General features: G+C 44.0%; 1 protein-coding gene and 2 non-coding genes across 10 annotated transcripts in view; all 3 read right to left on the reverse strand.

Annotated features, from left to right (window-relative positions):
- Nucleotides 1-25,745, reverse strand: part of LOC142566136 (armadillo repeat-containing protein 8-like) — a 99,196-nt gene that overhangs the window by 18,571 nt on the left and 54,880 nt on the right. For 6 of the 8 annotated variants that reach the window (XM_075676947.1, XM_075676948.1, XM_075676949.1 and 3 more), the window contains 3 exons: nucleotides 20,392-20,583; nucleotides 6,058-6,130; nucleotides 2,856-2,949 (listed from right to left, as the gene is read on the reverse strand). In XM_075676947.1, the coding sequence (XP_075533062.1) occupies nucleotides 2,856-2,949; nucleotides 6,058-6,130; nucleotides 20,392-20,583 (359 nt within the window). Of the gene's footprint in view, nucleotides 1-2,855; nucleotides 2,950-6,057; nucleotides 6,131-11,741; nucleotides 11,822-17,258; nucleotides 17,398-20,391; nucleotides 20,584-25,745 lie in introns of those variants that run through there. The other 2 variants (XR_012824977.1, XM_075676953.1) reach the window with 2 other exon arrangements.
- TRNAS-GGA (transfer RNA serine (anticodon GGA)) lies at nucleotides 17,911-17,985 on the reverse strand. The gene has a single exon. It is a non-coding gene; the product is annotated as a tRNA-Ser (tRNA).
- On the reverse strand, nucleotides 18,192-18,266 carry TRNAS-GGA (transfer RNA serine (anticodon GGA)). Its single transcript has one exon. It is a non-coding gene; the product is annotated as a tRNA-Ser (tRNA).

The following is a 25,745-nucleotide window of genomic DNA, read 5'->3' on the forward strand; positions in this document are numbered from 1 at the left end:
CCTGTGACTCGCTGCTTCTCGATCCATCGATCAAATTAGCCCCAGATGTAGCGGAATCGTGAGATCTGCGATGTTTTGAAGAGCGTGCGTCGCTCTCGGAGGCGGCCATTTTTGCTTTTTACTTTGACGATCGCGAAACTTCCGAGTGCGTTCAAAAATTAATGCCTGGTGGGAAAAAGCGAATTGCTTAAAAACGAAAACATAGTTCTCCTTCACGTCCAATAGTGCAATGTGTCCCTGAGTGGCGCGGAAGGTCTCGAAAGCGGCGTTTCAAACTATCGTTAGCGGATCAACGATGCCCAATGGGCGTAGTACAGAAAGAGTTAAAGGCGCTCTGAAAAAGCTCAACTGTTTAAAGAAATGCGCATTATCAGTGTGCAAAGGAACAGTCACAAATTTGAAGCTAAATATATTGAGAGTTGCCCATATGGTTGGGTTAATTAATTATGACTTTCAAATGGCTCCAACCAAAAAGTAAGTTTATTTTCCCTAAACTTACTTACTTACTTTTTGGTTGGAGCCACTTGAAAGTCATAACAGTCACAAACGTATGCAACAATAATTATGATGCTAGTGTTACAGAAAGAAAAAAATAGCATACACACCCAATGACACTAGTCGTATAGTCAAACCCACTTATATCAATTCAACACATAACAAATCCTCGGTTGTAATGACCACATTTAATCATATTTACAATCATGTGACTCTGCCTATTGAAAGTGCGTCTATATGTGAGCGTTTTAAAAAGTGCCGTACTGTTACAACAAACAAACACGGTCATGGTAAAAGGCGGTGTCACATGAATTTCTGTAGCACGGAAGCATGGCCAGACTAGGCACACGGTAGCACTTCCTGCGCTTCAGTCCAACCGTGGCGAAAATGCAACCACCGAGATGAGCAAGGACTTCGCGTAGATTTCAGAAGCCATGAAGAAAGTCACTTGCTTTCATCCATGCTTGGGTAACCATGCTTTCAAGGCACGTCTCCAGCATGCTTCAGGGCAAGGCAGTACAGCATACGGTGGCCAAGGACTCCGAAATAGTGCTGGCACATGCGCCCATTTGGACGAGCTGAATCAACTAGGACCAATGGTTTGCTGGCTTCGCCTACATTGTTGCTAATAACAGCTTGCAACAGCATTCTACCTTTCGAACTTCAGATTTTTGCAGTCAAAGCGACATCGAAAATGCAACTTCTTGTCTCTCAGCGCGCGAGTGGCTGATGCTGAGCTGTAATAGCAGAAGCATTACAAAAGGACAGCATGTCATACTAGTAGTTTCCACTTCCAGCCAACTAGAACAATTTGCTATCGTATGCAGAATACATCCGTGTCCCACTGATAGTAAAATACATCACAAGATCGTGAAGAAAAAAATGGCAGCTGCACTCGTAGTTTCGCAATGACAGATAAACGTAACCGGCGAAGCACTGTTTGGAAAGAGCTAAAACGTCGAATTTTGCTCTTTAGAGAACATGTTTAACAAAAATTTGCTGCTAGATGCAGGAAAGTGCCGGAAGCGAAAATGAAGATACCAAAAATGCATTTTTCGGACAAAAGTAGTGTCGAATAATAACAGCCTAGCAAAATTTTTGCTCGAAATGTGAGAAGTCCTTAGTCCATCCACTTTGAAATTACTGGGATAGAGAAGAGCCTTCCTCAATCATCGGCAGAAGTAGCAAATTGCAGCAAGAGACCACGCCCATAGACAGGATCTGTGGTTCCTGCTGCCTCAGTAGCAGCAGGGGTGGAGTTGACCCTACAGCCAAGTGAGAAATCCGTTGAGCCCTTACAAAATAACAGGCTTGAGTGGGAAGTGTTTTTCAAAGCATACAATGCAACAAGATTCTTGGTTGAAGCAAGGCTTGAAAACACCTGTTGCCTATATTGTTCAGTGAAAAACTCTTGCAGCAAACCAAGCAATGGGCTTTGTGTGGAGTCAGAGATACATCTGGGTTCGTCTATTCTTTGATGAACACTTAGCAGCCAACATTTTCACAAGGCACAATAATCAGCACGTGGGACCAAAAAACACACGCTTGTAATGGCCCAAGTCTGAGTTACTTGGGCGGTGCTGCCACAAATATCCAGAAATGTTCAGCTCAAATGGAAGAAGTACTTCATAGTTGCCAACATCATCACAAATGCAACCCGGAAATGCAGTCTATGAAAACGGCAGAAATATGCACACAAAAAAAAGTTACACTCAAAATTCACATGTGCATAGCCGCGTGCTCGCTATGTATTTATAAACCATGCAAGGTGGCGGCAAACTTTATTCAAAGCCATTGAAGTGGGGTAAATGGTGGTAGAACCTATAGCACTCGCAGTGGCTAGAATCTGGAATTTGTCCATGCATCTAGCTCTTGATTAGTTATAGCGCACCCCCCCTCTATGCATGTGCGTGCACGCACACACACTGTCGGATTCCTCCGAGTAATGGAAACAAACTAATCTCAAATACCATGCTTTTTCTGTACTGCGGGCGATACAAATAAACCAATTTCACTGCCCATCAATTTTACCCCTCTTTTTAAATTAATTAATTAATTTGTTTGTTTGCTTGTTTGTTTATTTCTATTTTTTTTTCGTTTTTCTTTTTTGATAACTTGTGCAGACAGTGTGATGGTGACACCAGAACACCCGCTGGTTACTTGTTGTGCCGTCACAGTTCATCGTCGCAATAATAAGGTCATTTTCTCTTAATTTTGTTGCTTTTTGTAGTTTTCCCAGTCCCACCTTCAGCATGGAATGTTCCCATGCCTGTTTCACACATACTGCTAAAGGTTTGTAGCATCCTGCTAACAACCGAAGGTTATCAGACAAAAGCAGATAAAAAGCTCAAGTGACATACTTGTCAAAGAGGGTTGTGTCACTAGTGATAAGAAGAGACTGCAGCAGCTTTTGGACCCCCAACTCGCGCAGCTTGGACTGCCTTTCCCGAGCACCTGCAACAGCAACAACAGCAAGGACTGTTACAAGAGAAATAATACAATTAGACAGATTCACCAATAATAAAAGGTATTTCACAATTTAATATACCATTAATTGTGCCCTAAAAGCACACAGTGGAATTGAATTTGGTAAACTTCCAAGTGCTTGCATAAAAAAATATTCAACACAATAGCACCGAACTGCTGAACACAAATTCACAAAGTGAATTTTAATACAGAAAAGATTTTCTCACTGCCCATTTAAAGGTTTGCTGAAACACTGACAAGCAGAGTCCTCTAACGAAACCAATTCGCCACTTGGAGTTGGTCACACATTTACAATGTGCACTCAGGCCCATCTAGTGCTTGCTCATTTTTATAGCACAAATTTTCAGCATCAGCTTGAGGAAGACTGTGCTACAAGGTGCAATTTTACAAATCACTCTAGGTCTCATTGCCAAGGAATACTTGAATTCGACTGATATCTTCACCGATGGTAACAGCGCTCGTGTGCTTTGTACATAGTGTATTCTGGTCACCACTCCGTTGTCTTGAACAGTGAACATCAAGCAGATCAGCTGAACTGTATAGTATAAATGAAGAGGTTCTTCACATCCTTTGGCAACCACCACCATGAGAGGTCATCTTTACAGAATAAAAAGCAGCCCCACAGAGCACATGCAATACGAACTGGGCTCATAAACAAAATCCAGCAACGAATGACGTTGGTTACATTCATCATATGGCCATGGTTGCTGGCCATGCTGTTATATCTGCGTGTGTATGCGGAAATGTAAAAGCACATGTAGCTGCCCACAGAGACCTACAGTGAAGAAATTTTTGGTGAATATATTTTACAAATGCTGACACATCAGCAACGGCAAAGAAATATGCCCATGCATAAAGGAATTTACCTATGGTGTCAGTGACTTCAACATCACTTTCTTTACTCAATTGACCCCATCTTAGAATCAAGATTTCCACATCAGTTTCCCCATCAGCTTGAGACAACATAGCATCGACTTCATTCGAAAGTCACACTCCCGTCACATTCACCTGTGCCACCCATGGAATGACAACAAACCTCTATGTGATAACTGCTGCACTTTCATTTGTGCAGAGCTTGACATCACATCTTTGAGCCCAATACTGCATAGAATGTTGGTATGAAAGCGGTATATCGATTACGTATACATCACTGCCCTGGTACCACTACGTTTGCAACAGCTTCTTTAATTTTGCTCTGAATTTTCCTATACACATGACAACATTCTATCATTGACATATCTTTATCTGTTGAAAACAATAGTAATATGGTGTAATAAAACTAAGATCTGAAAATTTCCCTAAAAGTGCACTGGAAGGCATTGACTGTGCTAGCAATCTAGCATTTCACTGCCAAACTGCCACTATTTTATAAAGTAAGTACAGTAGACTTCCATTAATTTGACTCCGGTTAATTGAATCCGGACCAAAGGCCCCGGTTGCGGCATCCGTACATTTCTATGGGACCAAAATTTCATTATTTCAATCCTGAAGTTATTCCCCACCAGATAATTTGACTTGGCTCTTCAAAACACACACGCCCGACCCCAATGGCGACTGTAGTGTTGACTCCAACAGCAGCAGACTCCGTATCGGCAGCGCTAACGGCCCAGTGAATGCGTTGAACACACATCATCTCCCGTAGAGAATGCCTATTTACAGCCTGCCCCAGGAGGATTTAAAAGCCAAAACGGCAGCTCAATGAATTATTACAGTATTCACCTGATTTTAACACACTACTTTCTTGCCGAAAAATTCACCCGAGCAATCCGATACGAAACCAAAACCGTCTCCCATGGCGTTTGCAACAGCCTACCATCAAAGCGAGCCAAATCAGCATCATCGCCATTGCTATCACAAGATGCCAACAATGGACGGCATCAGTCACGTCACATGTTCTTGGTGTTCCGAAGACTTGCATGCATCGCCGGACAAACTAGTGGGAGTGGTTATCCTAGACATGAGCCACCATCCCATTTGCAATTGTTGCAGGGTCGTTTGATAAATGCCAAATATCAAGCGCGCTTTGGATCGTACGGAGGACGACATGTGGTTCTTCATAGGCAGCGTTGCCGTCTTAGAGTGATGGGACATTTGGATACTACTCTAGGTATAAACGAAGTCTATGGCAACACACCTTTATTACAATGAAGAAGAGCTGAAACCTGTTAAACCTGGTCTGATCCAAGGGGCCATTTTGAATTCTTTGAGTAACACACTTTTATTATTTTTTTGTCTTTTTTTTATTATGGGGATTTACATGAAAAAAAAAACCACAATCTCATTATGAGGCACACCATAGTGGGGGACTCGGGATTAATTTTGACCACCTGAGGTTCTTCAATGTGCACCTAAATCTAAGTATATGGGTGTTTTTGCATTCCCACCATCAAAATGCGGCCGCCGTGGCCGAGATTTGATCCCGTGACCTCGTGCTTAGCAGCGCAACACCAAAGCCACTAAGCAACCGCGGCGGGTTCAATAGCAATCTGCAATTCTGCCATGAAAAGAAGGCAATTAAGTTCCATTACGTGAAGGTATAGTTCACTAACTTCATTTTTTCTTTTTGCGAGAATAGGAAACATACTATGTTTTTTTTTCCTAAAAGAAAAAAATCAGGCGTGCGTTTTATACTTTGTTTAAAAGCATTTAAAAGCTATAATAACATTTAACAGCTATAATGTCAGTTTTTATGTTAACTTTCTGCTTTGCACTAATAAAAGTGGGTACACGTTCGATTCGGAAACGTGTTAGAATTGGAACAAATACCACCAAATCAATCAGCCGTGTCTTTTGGCATTTTTTCGGCTTGTTTAATAAGACCCACTGAATAATTCAACCAGTTTTGTTGGTCCCGTCAGGATCAAATCAACAGAAGTCTTTACCTACGACTGGTAGTGCCATTCACTAAAGTGCTGGTAGCATCATATCACAGCTGCACAATCCCTGTATAGCTAGACTTAGTAACTGCAGAAATTGCTGACAGAAACACAATGCAATTGCAGTCAAAAAGAAGCATTTTGAATCTTTTCTATTCACGTTTTGAAGTGGAAAGAGATCGCACCAAGCAGAACCTACCTTCTTCTTCACTCCATACCAGGTTCGATATGCAAAATGTAGCTGCTATCTGCAGCTTCACATTGGAGTGCGCCTGCAAATAAAGAGGCAAAAATACAGATTTCTTTTCCAAAGCAGTTCATGCTGAAAGTTGCTTCAGGAAAAGCCAAAGTTCTGAATAACCCCTGCTACTTATGTTGAATTCCAATGGCAGAGTCGGAGCAAGTTTTTCTGCTCGTTTTGGAGCAAGTTCGTTCCAATGACAGAGTGAGGGCGGGAGTAAGGCGTTCCAATGAGAGAGTCGGAGGGGATTCAGAGCTGGAGTCACTACGTGGAGCAGAAAAAGATGCTCCGTCAAAATCGGCGGAGTGGACCAGAACTCTGCGCGACGTATTTCCTTTACCACGTTTGTCTGCTGGGAGGCGCCACCGGTCACGACTCGCGAGGAAGCAAAAGCTGCTGCACGCTTGGTGAGATATCCCCCCCCCCCCACCCCATTCCGCACTTTAAAAAAAAAAAAAGGTTAACAGCGCTGAAGAGACAAGCGACCGGTGCGGCAGTTCTGCGAGCAAACAGCGGAAGGAAATTACAACACGCAAGGCATCCTAGGTAACTCGGCGATAGAAGTTTGCTTCCGCCTTGCTCCGGCGGCGCAGGTTGTGTTCCACTCGCGGATTTGGAGGCGTTACTCTACGCCAGAGTCGAGTGCTCTCTCGCGGAGTCCGTCGGCTGCTCCGACTCCGCCATTGAAATTCAACATTAGTATTAGTAATGTTACTTCTAGGCTAGTTACAATTCACCATTCTGACACCTTCAGTTTACACAGAGCTGAAGAGTTGCCGTGTAATGTAGCCACTTTGGCAAGGAATTACACCCACAACAGTAGCAGCATGCATCTACTAAACAACTACTTTCAGAGAGAGGCAGGTGATGGTACAGTCAAAGCTGATTTCAACTGAGCCATGTTTGCAGTAAAAAAATCTTTAGATTCAATATTGGGTTTCCATGTCCTAGTGAAAATATTTTTGTGACCTCAAAACCGTTCTGTTGGCTAATAAGTAGGAGTGGGTGAATACTCAAAATCAAATACAAGTCTAATAGCGTTTGCTACTCAATTCATATTTGAGTCAAGGATTTACTATCCGAATTTATGAATATTCATTTCTGTCCGAATATAAGTGATAACAGCAACGCTTACTGGAGTTTACAGGGAGAAAGTCAGATGCAAATGGTGGTGGTTGCCAATAACTGTGTTGCAAGAGAGCTGCAGAAGGACACCAGTTGCTCAGTAAACACACAGAGTAGCTAACTTCTCTGTTCAATATTTACAGTCATTCAAGTAAGGGTGTCTTGGGACCCCTGCAAATTTTTCACTATTTAGGCAAACAAAATAATTACTTGATCAATGTTGGCATGTTTCACTAATGTCGTCGTCATGGTGGACCTGATACAATCACCCTTATGTTGGTTCTCATTTGCAAGCTGTTCAGTTGAACGAAAGTTCAGATGTATATAGCATTACGTCAATCAAATAATGTTAACAAGCCATTATCTTTCTTTATTTTCACTAAATGCTCTCCATGCTGCCCTTATACAGTGTAACAACATTTATGCATTCAGTGTTGTTGTGTTTTCCTAGCTACTACATCGCGTTTTCGCAGTCCCGACTTACAGCCTATTGATTCTTATTGTATTATGTTCCCATTTGATATACCACCATTCTGCAACGTTCCTGCATCCTATGTTGCTTTTGAAAGCGGCGGCCATGTAGGTTGAGCAGCGCAGAGGGAAATTTGCTTCCACATATTGCTATGAAGACAAATAAACGTAAATGTGTGGTTAAGCCTGTCACGGCCTGCCTGTCAAGGGCCACCTATCAAGCCCCACCCAGTGCCCCATCCTGAAATGACAGATATATGTTAGTTCCGATAAGTGTGTCTCATTGCAGTTGAGCTTTTTGCCAGTTCCCTAAAGTTATGATTACAACAAAGGCATCAAATAACACAACAGACGAAGGAAGGCGACATGGGACAACCACGTAGGCATGGTTGCCTCATGTCGCCTTCCTTCGTCTGTTGTCGTATTTGCCGCCTTCATTGTAATCATGTATAACCAACTCACCCATCAACACGTGCCCTGAAGTCAGCTTTGCTGCAATACAGCGTCTTATGTGGCGAGGTATACACAAAATATTGCAATGAAGTATACTGAGAGTGGAAGGGGTCACTGTCACAGAACATAGTATGTGTCCCTTAATTATACACGTGTGCACACGCCGTCTCCAGTAACAGTACTAGCACCAAGAAGTCTAGTAACTCTACTAGCAGGCATTCAGAGCTGTTTCTGTCATTGCTGTGGCGACTTGGTGCCTTCTTCACTGTAAGTTTCCCAACTGTGATGTTCTTTTCCCCAGCAGCTTTAAAAAAAATTACAACAGAAACTTTGCTGGAGTTGTCTGAATATGCATAAGCACTGTGCCACTTGCTCATCTCCACTCAGCCCGGTGTCATTTATCAATCTTATCAAACTTAATTCGACCAGTATGAACCCTTGTCAACCCTTATCGGTCATTATCAACCTTATCAGACTAGATAAAACCCTTATCAACCCTTACAAGTTATCAAGCTTAATGGACTCGATCTGACCTGAACCTTACACACTCTTATCGGTTGTTACCAACATCATTGCAATTCATCAGATCCTTATCAACCTTATTGGACATGATCCGACTGTTACTAACATTATCAGAATTGCTCCGGCCATTATAAGCCCTTATCACTTTTTAGAATCTTATCCATCTGCGTTAAACCATTATCAAGCGTGATGAGACCCATATGGCCACTCATCACTCCTTATCATTTTTAACAACTCGCTCACTGTTTATCTGCCTGTGTTGTGCGACAAGAAGCATGAGCCCTCAGCAATTGGTGGCATTTTGGTTGGTGAAGGAATGCCCCAATGGAAAACACATCCCGCGACTACCAAAACACATCGGGAATGTGGCGTGCTTGAGATTAAATTTTCACAAAATCTGAATTTTCATAAGTCTACTATGCTCCAAGCACATGTGTCCTAGAGATGGCTTTTATAACACCATCACCAAATCTTTCAAGAAAGCCTTCACAGAAAGTGTTCTCCTTTGATATTTGTTTTGTACAACCAGTACAGCACATTCATGTGGTTCAGATATATTCACCTTCTGCAAGTGTGGGTGTTTATTAGCCCAGTGGGTAAAACACTTGGCTTCTGAGCATGGGGTTGTGGGTTCAAAACTCGCCGCCATCAATGTTTTTCCTTTCTAATTTATTGTTTCTTTCATACATTATTTCTTCATAGCAATTCGTCTTACATGAAAGACGGACGGGTTTCCTCCTTCTGTAAGCACAGAAATGCTTAAAAATTAACTTATGGGGTTTAACATGCCAAAACCACTTTCTGATTATGAGGCATGCCGTAGTGGAGGACTCCGGACATTTCGACCACCTGGGGTTCTTTAAAGTGCACCTAAATCTAAGTACAGGGGTGTTTTCACATTTCACCCCTATAAAAATGTGGCCGCCGTGGCCAGGATACGATCCCGCGATCTTGTGCTCAGCAGCTCAACAGCATAGCCACTGAGCAACCACGGCGGGTATAGAAATGCTTACGCATTTAAAATATATCCAAGGAGCTCTACTGTATTTCACTTTGTTTAAAAATATTTTATATTCAAAGGTACTTCTACTTGATGCAATTAGCAAATTTTGCCATTAAGCTACTATAAATTCTAGGGGTGTGCAAATACTAATTTTTTTAAGACCAAATGGAAAAGTAATTGAATAATTGCAAAAAGCAAATCAACGCAAATATTTAAAAATACAGTCAAACCTCGACATAATGAAATTGGTAAAATCGGCAATTTACTTGGGTATATCGAAATTTCATTCTATTCAAATACGACCTTTCTATGCAAATAAGCAGTCGCCGATAGATTTTTCTTACACGGAAAGGGGCCGTAAAATTTTACGAATTATCGGGCAATCGAAAAAAAAACAAGTCTGAATGAGAAAACAATTCATTCTGATCAATTTAGGAGTTGGCGACGAATGATATGTTTTCATGCCATATACGTTGACAATATCGTCTTGGTGGCAAAAATTAAGCCAAAACAGCCACGCTTTCACAGGCACTTCGCCCCCGTGATGATAGCGTCGCCCGCACTGGGACGACGCTATCAGAAAAAGCACCGGCAAATGCTTCGTCTGCCTCTCGCTACAATGGGCCACCCAATCTCGAGATTACGCAACCTCCAAAACTAAACGCGTGGTAGGACATCTTGCATGGTGCCACACCGTCTCGGCACGCCCACTTTTTGCATACGCGTCAGATTACCTCTATGCGTGGCTGCGTGTGCGCTCAGCCACACTTACAGCCATGTGCAGCCATAGACGAGACACACACCAACTTGCCCTTCACTCCATTCCCTCGTGCGCGCTTGATCGCGTTAGCACGAGCTCGCTCCCCTCTCCCTCTTTCCTTTTGCTCACGCGGAGAGGCGGCACTCGTGAAGCCACCATGTTTCTTCTTTCACCGTCACTCTCTTTCACTCGCGCCTAATGCACATAGTGCGCAAAGCACGATAGGATATTATCGTACTCGGATTTTATATGGAACATCATGCGGGTCCACTTCCGCGGTCACTATTGTCGCGCAGCGCGCAATTTGAGAGGTGCGTTTGCAAACAAATGCCTGTAATTCAATCATTTGACCACCTACGTCCGCGGAAGACTCCATTTGTCTTGACATTCCTTTGTGGCAGCAGTGAAATTTCGTTATTTGAAATGGCATAAACACACACTTTGTTATATTGAGGTTCTAAATACATGGTGTTCTATGGAAAAGAGGTCATAAAAAGTCAAATACTTCGTTACACCAAGAATTTCATTATATCGAGGTTTAACTGTAATAAACCATTTTCACTCTTAACATAAAACTACATTCACATTTTTGTATATTCAAAATGTTGGCAAGCTTCTGTTAAATTGCACATTATAAATTGTTTATTAAAAGCTTGATGCATGGAGCATTAGGAACAAAGACGTAAATACCATATTTTTGCACGTAAACCAGTAACAAAAATGAAAAAAATATAACAGTAATGTCAAGATGCGGGTTAAATGCGGATTTCAGCTTGAGGTGTGGATTCATGGCATTAAGCGATGCTCGAGGAGTGGGACAAGCATTTCATCGCTAAGCTCCTTCACACCCAGCGAGAAAGGCTGTCTTATAGAGGGACGATTGCAGAAAAGTGTAGCACAACATGATGTCAGTAACGTTATTAAAACATGGATGTTGAAGGTTAGAGTGCACTTTAAGGAAATATGTAAAGCTGATATATGATCTCTGCAGGTGGAGCGACCACTCATTCGATTCGGCATATAAACTTTCAATCGGGCTTGTTCTGAAAGAGCCAGTGGCTAAGCGGATACCTAGATGGTGGACAGGATCCAGCATCCTTAGCGCGCTCGGGGAGGCAGAGTTACACACTACGGCACCATAATCCAATAGTGACCGAATTAGGCTCTTGTAGAGATTCATTAGACACTTCCTGTCACTACCCCGTGTAGTCTGAGATAGAAGTTTCATTAAGTTCATTGTTTTTAGACATTTTTCTTTAAGATATTTAATATGTGGAATGAAAGTGAGCCTAAAGCCAAGTATAATACCTAGAAATTTGTGCTCTTCGCTGACAGGTATTCGTTGTCCACACAGTTCTAAGCAAGGATCCGGGACCAGGCCTCTCTTTCTTGCAAAAAGAACAGAAGAGCTTTTGTGAGGATTGATTTTGAATCCATTTTTCTCTGCCCACTTTGACACTTTGTTCAGGCCATGCTGTACCTGTCGCTCGCACACTGCGAGGTTACACGATTTGAAACCTATCTGAATGTCGTCCGCGTAGACAGAATAAAAAATGGCCGGTGATAATGAAGCACGAAGTGTTGTCATCTTAACAATGAAGAGTGTGCAGCTGAGCACACCTCCCTGGGGTACACCAGTTTCCTGTATAAAAGGATGTGACAGTACATTGCAGACTTTTACCCGGAAGGTACGATTCGACAAATAGCTTTCTATTAGGTTTAGCATATTGCCATGAATGCCCATTTCTGACAAGTCTCTCAAGATGCCGTAGCGCCAGGTTGTGTCGTACACCTTCTCCCTGTCAAGGAATATGGATAACAAAAACTGTTTGTGTACAAATGCATCACGGATATATCCTTCAAGACGTACAAGATGATCGGTTGTGGAGTGCCCTTCTCTGAAGCCACACTGATAGGGATCAAGCATTTTGCTCAGTTCAAGAAAATGAATGACTCGCCGATTATAATCATTTCTTCAAATACCTTAAAAAGGCAACTTGTGAGGGCTATCGGCCGGTAACTTGCCAATGAGGAAGGGTCTTTGCCTTGTTTCAAAACAGGGACCACAATGGCTTCTTTCCATGCGGTTGGAAGGTATCCTGCAGCCCAAATAATGTTGAAAAGTGCGAGTAGTGTAACTTGCATGTCATTGTGTAGGTTTTTGATCATTTCATACATGATTCTGTCAGATCCCGGTGCAGAGCTCTTGCATGCGCTCAAGGCAGCTCTCAACTCGGCAATACTAAAAGGATGGTTGTACGGTTCACTCTGTCGGAATTTTCTTATGAATGGTTTACATTCTTCTATTTGCTTATATTTGAGAAAGGATTTGGATAATGGGTTGAACTTGACACGCTCTCAAAGTGCTCCCCAAGTGAGTCTGCCTGATATTTCAGTGTATCACCTTGTGTGTTTACCAAAGGAAGTGAATATGTTTGTCGCCCTCTTATCCTATTATCCCTGTTCCAGACTTTGGCCTCATCTGTATACGAGTTGATGCCCGATAAAAACTTCTGCCAACTCTCTCTCCTGGCCTGTCGGCGTGTTCTCCTGCCTAGGACTTTTACTTTCTTAAAGTTAATAAGATAACCCCACACTTTGTTCTGTTTCTTACGAGCAGTCCTACATTCGTCGTTCCACCACGGGACACGCCGTTTGCATGTCAAGCCAATTACTTCACAGATTTAGATGCGGCATCTATCATGAAGACTGTAAAATACTCCAACCAAGCATCAATTCCTAACAAAGACATGTCAGCCCATGAGATACTAGTCAAAGTTCGGAATTTCTCCCAATCGGCTGTATCAACCTTCCACCTAGGAGCCTGTGGTGGATATTCGTTGTCTTTAGATGTTCTTAGCAGTATGGGGAAGTGGTCACTCCCGTAAGGGTTGTTGATAACTTCCCATTCAAGTTCAGGCAGTATAGACGGGGAAACTATGCTAAGATCTATTGAAGAAAAGGTTCTGTTTGCAAGAGAGTAATATGTGGGTTCCTTCTTATTCAGCAGGCACGCACCAGAAGAAAAAAGGAACTGTTCAACAAGATGACGTCACGCATCTATACGAGGGTTGCCCCACAGGTAGCTGTGTGCACTGAAATCGCCAAGAACAACATAAGGTTCTGGCAATTTATATATAAAGGACGGAAATTCATGTTTGTTTAATTGGTAATGTGGAGGTATGTAAAGCGAGCAAATAGTGATAAATTTGTTTAGGAGAACAACTCAAACCGCCACTACTTCAAGGGCCTTTCGTAGCTGTAAATGTTGACATGCTATGCTTTTTTGAATTACAATGGCAACACCACCCCATGATGCGATAGCATCATCGCGATCTTTGCGGAAAGTAACATACTCTTGAAGAAACTTTATGTGTTTTGATTTTAAGTGTGTTTCCTGTAAACACAGCACTTTTGGATTGTGTTCGTGGATGAGTTCTTGCACATCATCAAGGTTTCTTAGAATACCTCTGACGTTCCATTGAATAATTTGTACATCCATCATAAAAGCAAATTGGTGCTGTGTGTACAGAAACAGAAATGGTACCTTACAATACAGAGCCCTTTGGAGGCCCTGTAACAGGAGTTTTGTCCTTTCTGGAGCGTTCGACGGAGCCTCGCCGCTCCTTAGGCGCTTGGTGCGCCGTGAGGATAGATGTAGTGTCCATTGCCTCTTGTGAGGCGCCGGACATGCGCTCTTGCGAGCGAGAAATTAGCCGAGAGGGTCCCGCCTCGGAAGGCAAGACCCCTGCGCCCACCAGCCCGGAGGTCGACGGGGCTGCCTTTGGGTTTGAGCTGAGCTGGCTGTTGCCAGCACTGAAAAGGGCCGGGGAGGTTGAGGCAGCCTTGGCTGCGCTCACCTTCGGGGCCGCTATCGGTCCTGCGGGATCATTTCGTGTAGCGCAAGTTGCCGCAGATAGCTTTTCTGGGGCTGGCAACGCAAGGGTGGCCTGGCCTCTTTGCTGGTTGGATGGAGTAGGCTTACTTACTTCCACCCTGGGGGCAGGAGCCAAAGGTACCTGCTCGCTGCACGCGGGCTGGGCACTTGGCAGTGGCCGCTGCGACGCTGCCCCCCGACGTGCCGCATCAGCATAAGGTGTGCTGTGGAAAGGTGAGCACCTCTTACGGGCTTCCTTAAATGAAATATTTTCTTTGACTTTGAGGGTGATTAGGTCTTTCTCTTTCTTCCAGTTCAGACAGGAGCGTGAGTAAGCTGGATGGTCACCACTGCAGTTCACACAGTGAGGCGTGCCACTGCAGTTGTCGGAGGGGTGGCCCTGCACTCCACACTTTGCACAATTCATTTGACCACGGCAGCTCTGTGAGCCATGGCCGAATCTCTGACATTGGAAACACCGTCTAGGGTTGGGGATATATGGCTGGACAGTTAACCTGATATATCCTGTTTCGATGGTTTCTGGCAGTATGCTGGATGCAAATGTTAGGATAAGATGCTTGGTGGGGATTTCCTTGTTGTCTCGTCTAAGGATAATACGTTTTGCATTGGTGAAATTTTGTTCTTTCCACCCTTCCAGGAGTTCCGCTTCTGTCAAATCTTGGAGGTCTGCCTCTGACACGACTCCGTGCGTGCTATTCATTGACCTGTGTGGTGTAATAGAGACTGGTATATTGCCAAATGTCACAAGACTGCCTAGTTTCTCGTACTGATTGTTCTGAGGGATCTCAAGAAGAAGCTCTCCACTAGCCATTTTCGTCACTTTATAACCTGACCCTAAAGCTTCGGTCAAAGATTTTGCAACTGTGAATCACAAAATGAATCTGGCCTGTTTTTCAGAGTTCTCGCTGTGTACAACATGGTATTTCGGGTAGGTCTCTTTTGTGCAGGTGAAACATGTGCTTAAGTCTTTGGTACGGGACCTCTTCTAAGGGTGACGATCAAGTAGGTGGGGAAATGTGGGTGTTCCCATAGTATTTCGGTTCATTTTAGGCAGCAATGGCGGCCACCAACCACGGAGCCCAACATGGGGACGCTGCAGAACTTAACGCGTAAGGCTGCAGGCGCCAACCGTACATTGCCACTATAACCTAATATATTATACCCATGGGAGGGCACATACACAAGGTTAACCCTAACCGCCCTATGAAATTAGGAAGTGACGGAAGAGAAGAGATGATAGGAAAGTAAAAGAAAGAAGATAGGAAAGAAAAAGATTGAAGAGGGGGACAGGAAAAGGCGACTACCGATTTCCCCCAGGTGCAGCAGTCTGGAGGTGCCGTCTACATGAAGCTGAGGGCGAAGAGACATATTGCCTTCGCCAGGGGGCCTCAACAGTTCGAACACCCGGCATCTGCTCAACCCCCAGGATCCCCTTTTTCCCGGACACGGCTAAGCCGCGCATGGCTACACGCAAGAGGGTCCAACCCTCGTATGCTCGGGTACGTGGTGTCACAACACACCAAACGCCTACTAACGCAGACGCCCCTGAGGGGACAAAATGGTCACAATTAATTAGGGGTGTGCGAATATCAAAATATTCTAATATGAATCGAATACAAATACTATGCATCAAATACTGAAGCGAATGATATGCACATATATTTATTAGCAAGTTGGTTTATTTTAACATGTTGGAACATTGCAATAACAGTAGAACCTCGTACATACGTTCCCTTTACGTACATTTTCTGGCACCAATATTCACAATCGAGAACAGAAAAAATGACCCAATAACGTTATGCTCGTTTTATCGGTCTATACGCTCCCGGAAAAAGCGATTTTTCGGCACCAACGTTCAGTACGTCGCCATACTGCGACCGTACGATACGCTTTCCGGCCACTAGATCCCATGTAAACAAGAAAATCCGTGAGGTGCGTGTGATCGAGAACAGTATATAGTAGACCGCCGCGGCAGTTTCTCCGCAATACTCGCCTGCCCGCCTCACGTGAAAACGCCAGCATGCACTCAGTTTCTTATTTCGGTAGCAGCAAATCGTCTCCGGGGTCATCGCACGCGGCGCTCACAGCTATCACCGCCGATCCTATTGCGATAAGCATCTTTGCCTATCTTTCACAGCGCGAGGTGCCGTCGGAAGTGAAGCACACGCTTTGAACAGGCGATAACCGAAAAGCGCCGCCGTTCCCTGCTGCAGACTGCGATCGTATACGTTTTCCGGCACTATATCTCATGTGAATGAGAAAAGGCGCGAGGCTTGCGCGAACGAGAACGGTACATAGCCGCCAATCTCACGTGAGAATGACGGCGCGCAGCTTATTCCGGTACCAGCAAATCTCCGCCCGGGTCGTTGCACACCGTATTCACAGCTATCGCCGCCAATTAAACATATTGCGATAGCAATAAGAATTTCACCTATCTGTATTACAGCGCATGCTGCGTAGTGCCATTGGTAGTGTACTGCATGCTTTTAGTAGGCGATAATCCAAACGCGCCGCCACTCCCGACTGCATGCGGCGCAATGTGGGCCTCACGTTTCGCTTTGGCAGCATCGAACTTCGCCCACCAGCTCGTATTCGCTTCGGTTTCCCGTCGCCCTTTTAAAACACCACGCATCAGGTAAACAGCAAAACAAGTCTCAGGCCGCCGGAGCACCACCAGCTGGACGCGCGTCGGTGTCTCATGCCGTTACAATTCGCGCAACGCTTCGCATTACGTAGTCGACAATAGCCGAGTATGTCAAATCTTTTTAGTTGCTTCGGATCGTACGTTTTCCCGGTTAGCACTTTTTTTCTAGTTTCTTTTTCCCCCAAAACGTATGAACAAGGTTCTACTGTACATTGTCACTGGTAAAAAAAAATTTCACTAGTAAGCCGTTTTACTAAACGATGGTGTATTTGGCTCATGTTCGCTTTGGAAAATTTTATAATTTCTGCTAGCTCTCTGTTCTCGACAACCTGTGCTTTATTACATCGCATCAATTTTCCGTAAGCCAGTCGTCACTGCTGTCATTTGCTGTCAAGCAAGAAGCTCAGGATTTGGGGTGGAACCTGCAAAAGAGCGCACGCTCGCTGTTAGCAAGCTCGTGCCCCTTGCTACTGAGAGGCTGGCTTCCCTGCATAGCTTAAGCGTCCAGTGGCTAAGCGAGTTTTACAAGCAAAATTTCACCCTTAGCATGAAATTATCACAAAATTCAGCACAGATCAGACACACTTTCTTAGGTTAGATAGAAATAAATGCTAAGAACCATGTTTGCTCCCAAACCACCAGCAATATATTCGATTTTTGTCGAACATTCGTATACAATCAAATATTCAAAAATTTTCATACACCTAGTTTTTCAATCGAATACTAATTATTAAAAATATAATATTCAATAATATTCGAAATTTTTGAATATTTGATCACCCCTAAAATTGACGTAGTAGTTCTGCGGAAACCTGCAAGGTGGAGAGAAGTAATGAATAAAGGGAAAATGAGACATCCACCCGTTCGTAGCAATTGCTACAAAGGAAACCCATACGGGTTCCTCGAAAGAAAAGCCACATAGTTGAAGAAAAATTCGTCCTGGTCCGGGACTCGAACCCGGGACCACCGCCTTTCCGGGGCAGCCGCTCTACCATCTGAGCTAACCAGGCGGCTAGCAGATGGCAGAGCGAAGTCGAATTTGTCGACAACACGAAGCAAAGGCAAGAGTTTGACGTAGTAGTTCTGCGGAAACCCGCAAGGTGGAGAGAAGTAATGAATAAAGGGAAAATGAGACATCCACCCGTTCGTAGCAATTGCTACAAAGGAAACCCATACGGGTTCCTCGAAAGAAAAGCCTCATAGTTGAAGAAAAATTCGTCCTGGTCCGGGACTCGAACCCGGGACCACCGCCTTTCCGGGGCAGCCGCTCTACCATCTGAGCTAACCAGGCGGCTAGCAGATGGCAGAGCGAAGTCGAATTTGTCGACAACACGAAGCAAAGGCAAGAGTTTGGCGTAGTAGTTCTGCGGAAACCCGCAAGGTGGAGAGAAGTAATGAATAAAGGGAAAATGAGACATCCACCCGTTCGTAGCAATTGCTACAAAGGAAACCCATACGGGTTCCTCGAAATCATTCCTGCTGAACTTCAAAAGCAGCATTCAAACACACACCATAACAATGCCTCGTTTCACACATAGCATGGCTACGCCGAACCTTTCACACACTGTAACAAAGGTCAACCAGGCTGTGCTAAAAAGCACTCCTCAGAATACCTTTCAATCACTGGGAAACAGCAAATGTGTGAAAACCCACCAGGACTGCATGAAAACGTTTCCAAACTAATGCAAGCACATGGGAATTGATTTGCTATGCATTTCGGGAACTATTTCACTGCAGTTTGATGCAAGTTCCACGCTTGTGCTAAGCCAGGCTCCTGCACAAGCCCTACACTACCTCTCCCACATGTACAGGAAATGCTGTGAACTCGTTGTGCACGAATCTTGCACCAGGTGAAACAAATGGCGACACACAGACAACGCCATGTTGCACTGGTGAAACTAATGACAAGTTGTAGCACCTACTAAACTAGTTCAAAAAGTGCAGGCAGATCAACTGAACCTGTAGCAAACAAGACATGACCATGCCTCCTTTACATAATCACGTACCAAACATCACTTAGGTTCAATTGCTGCTTGCTCAAAGAACCTGATGCCTTTAATTTGTACCCCATGAGCACTAGTGAAATCACTCAGGGGACGTATTTTCGGACGATCACTTTCGGCGATAGCATCGCCTTCACCCGACATAGTGCTCAACCAGCCAATCAGCTCATCCACTTTTGCTTAACCAACCAATCAGTGTGTGCCTCATGGCCGAATAGATAGTATCGCCGAAAATTATCATCCCAGAACATGTCCCCAGTGTGAGTGCCAACTAGGTGGCAGGCCAGCAAAGGGCCAAGCAATGAATACTGCTGAATACTTCTGTTTGGGTCACTTTCACAGAAGCTACTAGTTCCTAAACAATAATTGAAGATTTCATGAAATCGAAACTGCAGTACAAAAGTGCTTTGCTAGAGTGAGAGGAAACACATTGCATTCTTTGAAAACATTCTGCGTGAAATAAATCTTAAATGGAAAATTTAATTACAATAAAGCTCACATTAGCTGAGGCTCAACTGCATTTTGGTAAGCACGAGGCCCAGGGGTACACTATCTGTGCGTACCCTGCAGAGGGGTTGTGTAAACAACTGTGATGGTGACCAAGAGGCTGAAAAGCTAAAAAACACCAATTACTATAGCCTGACACTACTGCCACCATTAGGTGTTTGTCATGGGATAACTACAAGGTAACATACTTTGGAAAAAACATTCACCAATGATTACGATACTCCCTGATGTGAAACTTGAGCACAGCTCTAGCTATACGTGTTTTCATTATGTGATATATTGCCTGGCGCGGACAATCTGTCTTGTGCCACACGTTCTATATGAACCGATGTGTGGCGCAACTGCCTCACTAATTGGGAGACTGCCTGATGCAGTGCGGGGCTGATGGATGGGCACAATTCACAGCAGCCACTGTGAACAGAACTCCGCTCATGCAGCACTTTGGTGAACAGACAACGCATAAACTGCCTCGATGCGCACACCCATCGAACAGAACGGAGGCAAGCGAGCACATTGAGGCACCCTAACGACGTGCACTACTCTGGCGCCATCTCGTAGGCATAATAGCCATAGTCTTTTCATGCTTTTGCCATACCCACCTTCTCCATTTTCCACCCCATGGTTCTGCTGCACATTCCCCTACGCTTTCCTCCTCACGCTATCTTTGCTCTCGCTGTCTTTCAACGCCCACTGTGTTCATTTGCTCGGTTACGACACTAACGCTCGCCGCGAGAACGGGCACTTAAGACCTGCGCTTTAAAAAGCAATGATACATGGCATGTACATTACACTATCAATTTACCCTGCAGTGTGTTCACTTAAATTTCCGGTGCAAAAAAGCTTTTTCATTTCGTGTCAATCATAGAGGTGCTACAACATGAAAATTATCTGGCAAGCTTTGCTCACAATGTAGGTGGTGAGCTTCTTCAGGACGTCTTCGTTGGCCATTATGAAAGCTTTCGCCGTGTCCCCATCTGCAATGTTGGCCAGGATGCACAATGCCTGCTCCTTAACATCAGCACTGTGATCCCCTTCAAGAATGAGGATCACTGCCTGCATAATCTGTGTCCCATGGCTGTCCATGATGTGGTCAATATGCTGCAGCAGAAAAGAAAAATGGTACAACTTGTCTTTTTGCACATTATCATTCAGCAAAAAACTACAAACACATGAAACATATTTTAAAGGGCAACTCCAGTGATTTTTAAACCATGTCAGGCTAATGACAATTTCATGTTCCCAAAACCCTTCTGTCACACGCCTGAAAGAATTTCTCTGCAAATTCAAGATTAACTTGAAATAAGAAAAAAATGCAGAAAAACGAGCAGTCGAGCAAACCACATCGTGTGACGTGAATTGTGGCACACCAGCCATGAATCACTATTCGCATTCGACCCACCGCCAGGAGAGCCAGTTGCTGAGAACATTGGTCGCCTAGCGCAGCACATTACAGTGCAACATGAACACCAAAGGTAGCCCTAACCACTGGTTTGATACGTGCTGCTAGCATTTTAGTTGTTTTACCCCTTCTCAAGATAGCATTTCGCATTCTCACTATTGGATGCTTTCAAACACTGCTTTCTGCATTTGAATGTCAATTTATGGACACTTTAATTCTTTGCCCTGGAGAGCACTGGTGACAGACAGTCCAAAGCACCAACAAGTGGTGCATTTTTTTACATTGGCAGGCACAGTGACCCTATGTCATGTGCTTGAAATAGTCAAACCTCGTCATAAGGAAACAGGATACAGTCGATCCCAGTTATATCAAACTCGGATATATAGAATTATTGTCTATATTTAACAGTTGTAAAATCCCCTTGAAAATCCCATGCAAAAGCATATCGATGTACTACGCATACTTCAAAATCCTGTTCACCGACATATTCTATATATTGAACACCGAGTCGTGCCACGCCCCTGCAAGTGCGCTTCTCCTAACTAAAAAGCACTCACTTCTTGTGTGGTCGTAAATATTTAATGCCAGCAAATGTGAAACGGCACTGTTATGCCAGATGCTTCCAAACAACATTATGAATCTGAAGGGCAGTACATACCATGGAGGAAAAAAATTTGGAGGACACTTAAGCTTCGCCTTTAAGAGTGGAACGCGATGGCATTCAAAGACCCCTTACTGTTTTTCATGCTTCGCGGCAACTGCAGCTTATGTAATCATAACATTTACTGGGAAACGCTGGCAGAGAACGCTATGCACGAGGGCAAGCTTTCTGGTAGAACCGCGGCCTCTTGAGTGGGTCAATCGCCTGTTATCATTGCACACTTTTAATATTTCAGTTTGAGAAGAGCTAACATGAAAGATATGCGCTGTTAGTGCTTTTTTTTTCCATTACATTTGTTTGAGGGCTACCATTCTCAAAATTCCAAGCAATAACTTTGTAAAGAATGAAAGACAAGATATGCGAGCGACTTTGGTAGTAGAACAGAGGTTGGGTATGCGTGGTTCAGAATTTGGTTCAAAATTCATTTTGCCAAAGCAACGTCGGATGCTGGACAGTGGATGCGGGACGCCGACGTCAGATTTTCTGCGACACGGGGCCCTTAACGCTATCATGTTAAAATGAGCACTATGCTCCAGATTAGCTCGCTGTGCATATGGATGGCTCGTGCAAACTGCGGCCATTTGTTCTTGGCAAGAGCACATCACCAATCTGCTTCAAGAATGCGAAGGGCCTTCCAGTCGGATACGTGTTCCACAAGGAAGCGTGGATGACATTCAATCTTTTCACTGAGTGACGCTGCACATCGGATGCCGAACTGGAGCTGGTGGTGGTGAGGTTGCAGCAGGCAAAGTTAGCCTGGCATACACAGCTGGCAATTGTTCCACCTGGGCCTCGTGCGAGTTGAAATGAGGGGTCTGTCACCAGGTGTTGAAGAGCCCCGTGATTCGCATGAAGGCAATCAGCAGTTGTTTCACTCTCTTCCCGATTGCCATGGGCCCTCCGAAGAAAACAACGTCTTCATAGGTACCGTGCGAAAGACCATATTTTTGCAGGCTGTCGACCATTACTTTTCTTTCCATGTCGAACTGCAAGCATAGGCAAATTAAACGTTCGAGGTCGTTGATACCCCCACAGAAGACACAGAGCGGGGAAACGCATTGTCCAGTTTTAAATAACCAAGCCGGGCTGAATGCAGAGTCGGCTCTGTTGTGGTATAACAGTATGGCTTCTTCACAAGTAACTCCATGGGTCACACAGGCCTGGTGTGGAGTCTTGTAGATCACCCTAATTGTGTTTGCGGATTGCATCCTAAGAGTTTTGAAAGATGTTTGGTACTCTCACTTTTGCAACACATGTAAGCACTAGGCATGCAAGAGCGTCAGCTTTCTTATTTCCTTCAATTTCTATGTGGGATGGGATCCACTGAAATTTTACGTTAAATCCCTCGCTCATTAGATCTTTATACAGTGCCAGAGATTGCCTTATAACTACTTTTGAGGTAGGCCATGATAACTGGAAATGCTGCGCTGCCAGGTTTATCTTCTTGTAGAAGATGCTTTCCAAAGGGCATTTTAGGATTCAATGAGTGGCCAAAATAAATCCGACCCCAACATCCACTTGGACAGGCCTTTAAATTAGTTTTAATTTAACAAAACCACCGCATGCCACATCCGCACTTCGCGAAAAGAGCTATTGCGGCAACAGCGTGCAAGACTCATCGCTGTGCAATTCAGAGGTCTGCACTGAACACGCAGTTTCATTCGTGCCCATTACATGTCAGTGGAAATGGCCTTGAATCTTCTGAAAAGCTGAATGGCATTTTCAAAGCTAACAGCATATGTGTAGTGTCACAGTCACCGACACAGAGGCCGGAGGGAAAGAGCCGAGAATGAAGGAAGTACGTGCCAACCGCAAGACGTCGGAGTGGCAAGTGGCACGACGTAAGAGGCCCGTGGACTTTTTAGCAGAGTCGAGAAGCGAGGATGACTGGTTCCAACAGAAAGTCGGTTCCGAAACCCAGCAATCAGCCATTTAAATGATGCATATTGTAAGGGAAACGCAGCCGGGCACGTTCAAACACGATTCTTAATACAAGTGAATTGATGGCTGCACGGTGCATATCCATAGAGGCTGGTTTGCTTCCAGAGAGTGTCTATTTCTAGCTTTTCTTGAATAAAAATTATGCAAATCCCATGCAGTGAGGAAATCGATATAAGCAAAGCTCACTGTGTTGTTTGCTTTGATTGACGATAATTAGCAGTGATGTTGACAGCGAGTGTTTCATTTCTTCCAACGTTTAGTCCAACACAAGAGTGGTGAGTTGACGTTAAACGTTACTTTGTGTGCACCACTACTGTTTGCCTGCGTAGTACACAAAACACATAGGGGGAGGTGTTTGCTCGAAGCGTTGTAGTGCTCCATAGATTAACCTCTGAGAGGGTTGAGCATATTCATTGCCTCACATGGCACATTGCATCATGGCAGAAATATTAAACTTCAATTGAATTATGGGGCTGTACATGTCAAAACCACAATTGGATTATGAGTGACGCCGTAGTGGCAGACTCCTGATTAATTTTGGTCCTGTGGTGTTCTTTAACGTGCACCTAAACGTAAGTGCACGAGCATTTTTTATTTCGCCTCCGTCGAAATGCAGCTGCCACGATCTGGATAAAACCCGCAACATCGAGCAATGCCATAGCTGCAAAGCTACTGCGGCAGGCACAGAAGTGTTGATTTGATGTGCAACCACTTCTGTAGCGTCGCCTAGGCCCTACGGTGCGCTTCATGTGGCTGTGCTTCTGCCCACCCCGTGTAAGTTGTCCGTTTGACAAATTTGCAAGGTGTTTATTTTCCAGAAATAGCAGAAATGTACTATACCATCCCTTTCACATAAATTTACCCCTTTGCTTGCAACTGCTGCCATGTCTATAGTAGTAGCGTTTCCTTGCCTTCTCACGGAGAAGTAAATTGGTAAGTTCTGGCTTTTCACGATCTCTAGAAACTGTCAGAGACAAGCGGAGATCTCAGATAAGCATCAGATAGTCATCTTTTATACTTCGAATTATTGATATGTGAAAATATTTCGAGATTTCCTTTGAGTTCGATATATCCAGGATCGACTGCACAACAATATAATGTATGTAATAAAGCAAGGGAAATTCCCAAATTCCCCTTGAAATCTCCATAGAGATTCATAGTGCAGTAATGAATGCAATAATGCATATAACGAAATATCGGATGTAAAGAAGTAATTCCGGCTCCCTCTTCAACTTCGTTATAGCGAGATTTCATTCCATATAGCACGCCGTGATTTGGTAACATCTAATAATACCAGAACAAAGTAAAACATGCACATTTTGCTTATGTAAGCACCGTCGAATCACTCTTAGTTGAGCTGGTATGAGCAATCGGATACCTTTGAAAACAGTGAGCTGTTATCCTGCCTATTCATTATTCTTCATACTCTTTTCATGGCTACAAGACATGTGTTCCATAATGTAAACATAGATTAGGACTTCACGCATACGACTGCTCATTTAGAAAACGCTCATGGAAATGTTTCATGGAAATGCCCATGCCAGAACTTACACTGTTGGCAGCTGAACGAGCCAGTTGTTTAATCACCACTTGGTGCCCGTTTGGGATAAAAGGAAAACATGATGATGTGTGGTGTTTTATGGCGCAAGGGCCAGGTATGGCCAAAGAGCACCATGACAAATGTAACGTTAACAGTGCATTGTGAATGGTGTAGACAATAAATTCCTCAATGATACAATGATAAAAGGAAAACAGTGTATCTCAGAAGCTAAATAACGAGTTAGCATAACAATACATAAACGTACAACCATGTATGCAGTCACATTTAATTTAGGGTAGCACCAGCGAGTGCAACTGACGAACTTTGAAAATGGAATGGCAACATACCGATGTTGATGGTGCACTGTGTCACCACTTCTCGCTTTTTGTGTGTGCACTGTACGGAATGAAGAATGGTTGATTTCTAATTTGTATGAGAAAAACTAACTACAAAAACAGTTTTCTTTGTACTAATGGCTTAAGCTTCAGGTGAAGCAAGCCCTTAGCAGAAGCATGACCTTGGCAACTGTGCTAAGGCTAACTTCTGCTGAACTCCAGCCACATTGGCTCAAACTGTGTGTGCAGCTAGTGAGGGCTGAAGTTTGTGTAACAGCGTAACACCACTTGTAACCCACCACTTGCTCTTTCACACACAATGTAACTTCTCACAATGACAACTTCTCGCACCAAACACTAGCTCACAATCATTGACTCGTTAAA

The sequence above is a fragment of the Dermacentor variabilis genome, unplaced genomic scaffold (assembly GCF_050947875.1).
Source record: "Dermacentor variabilis isolate Ectoservices unplaced genomic scaffold, ASM5094787v1 scaffold_12, whole genome shotgun sequence".
Classification (NCBI taxonomy): Eukaryota; Metazoa; Arthropoda; class Arachnida; order Ixodida; family Ixodidae; genus Dermacentor; species Dermacentor variabilis.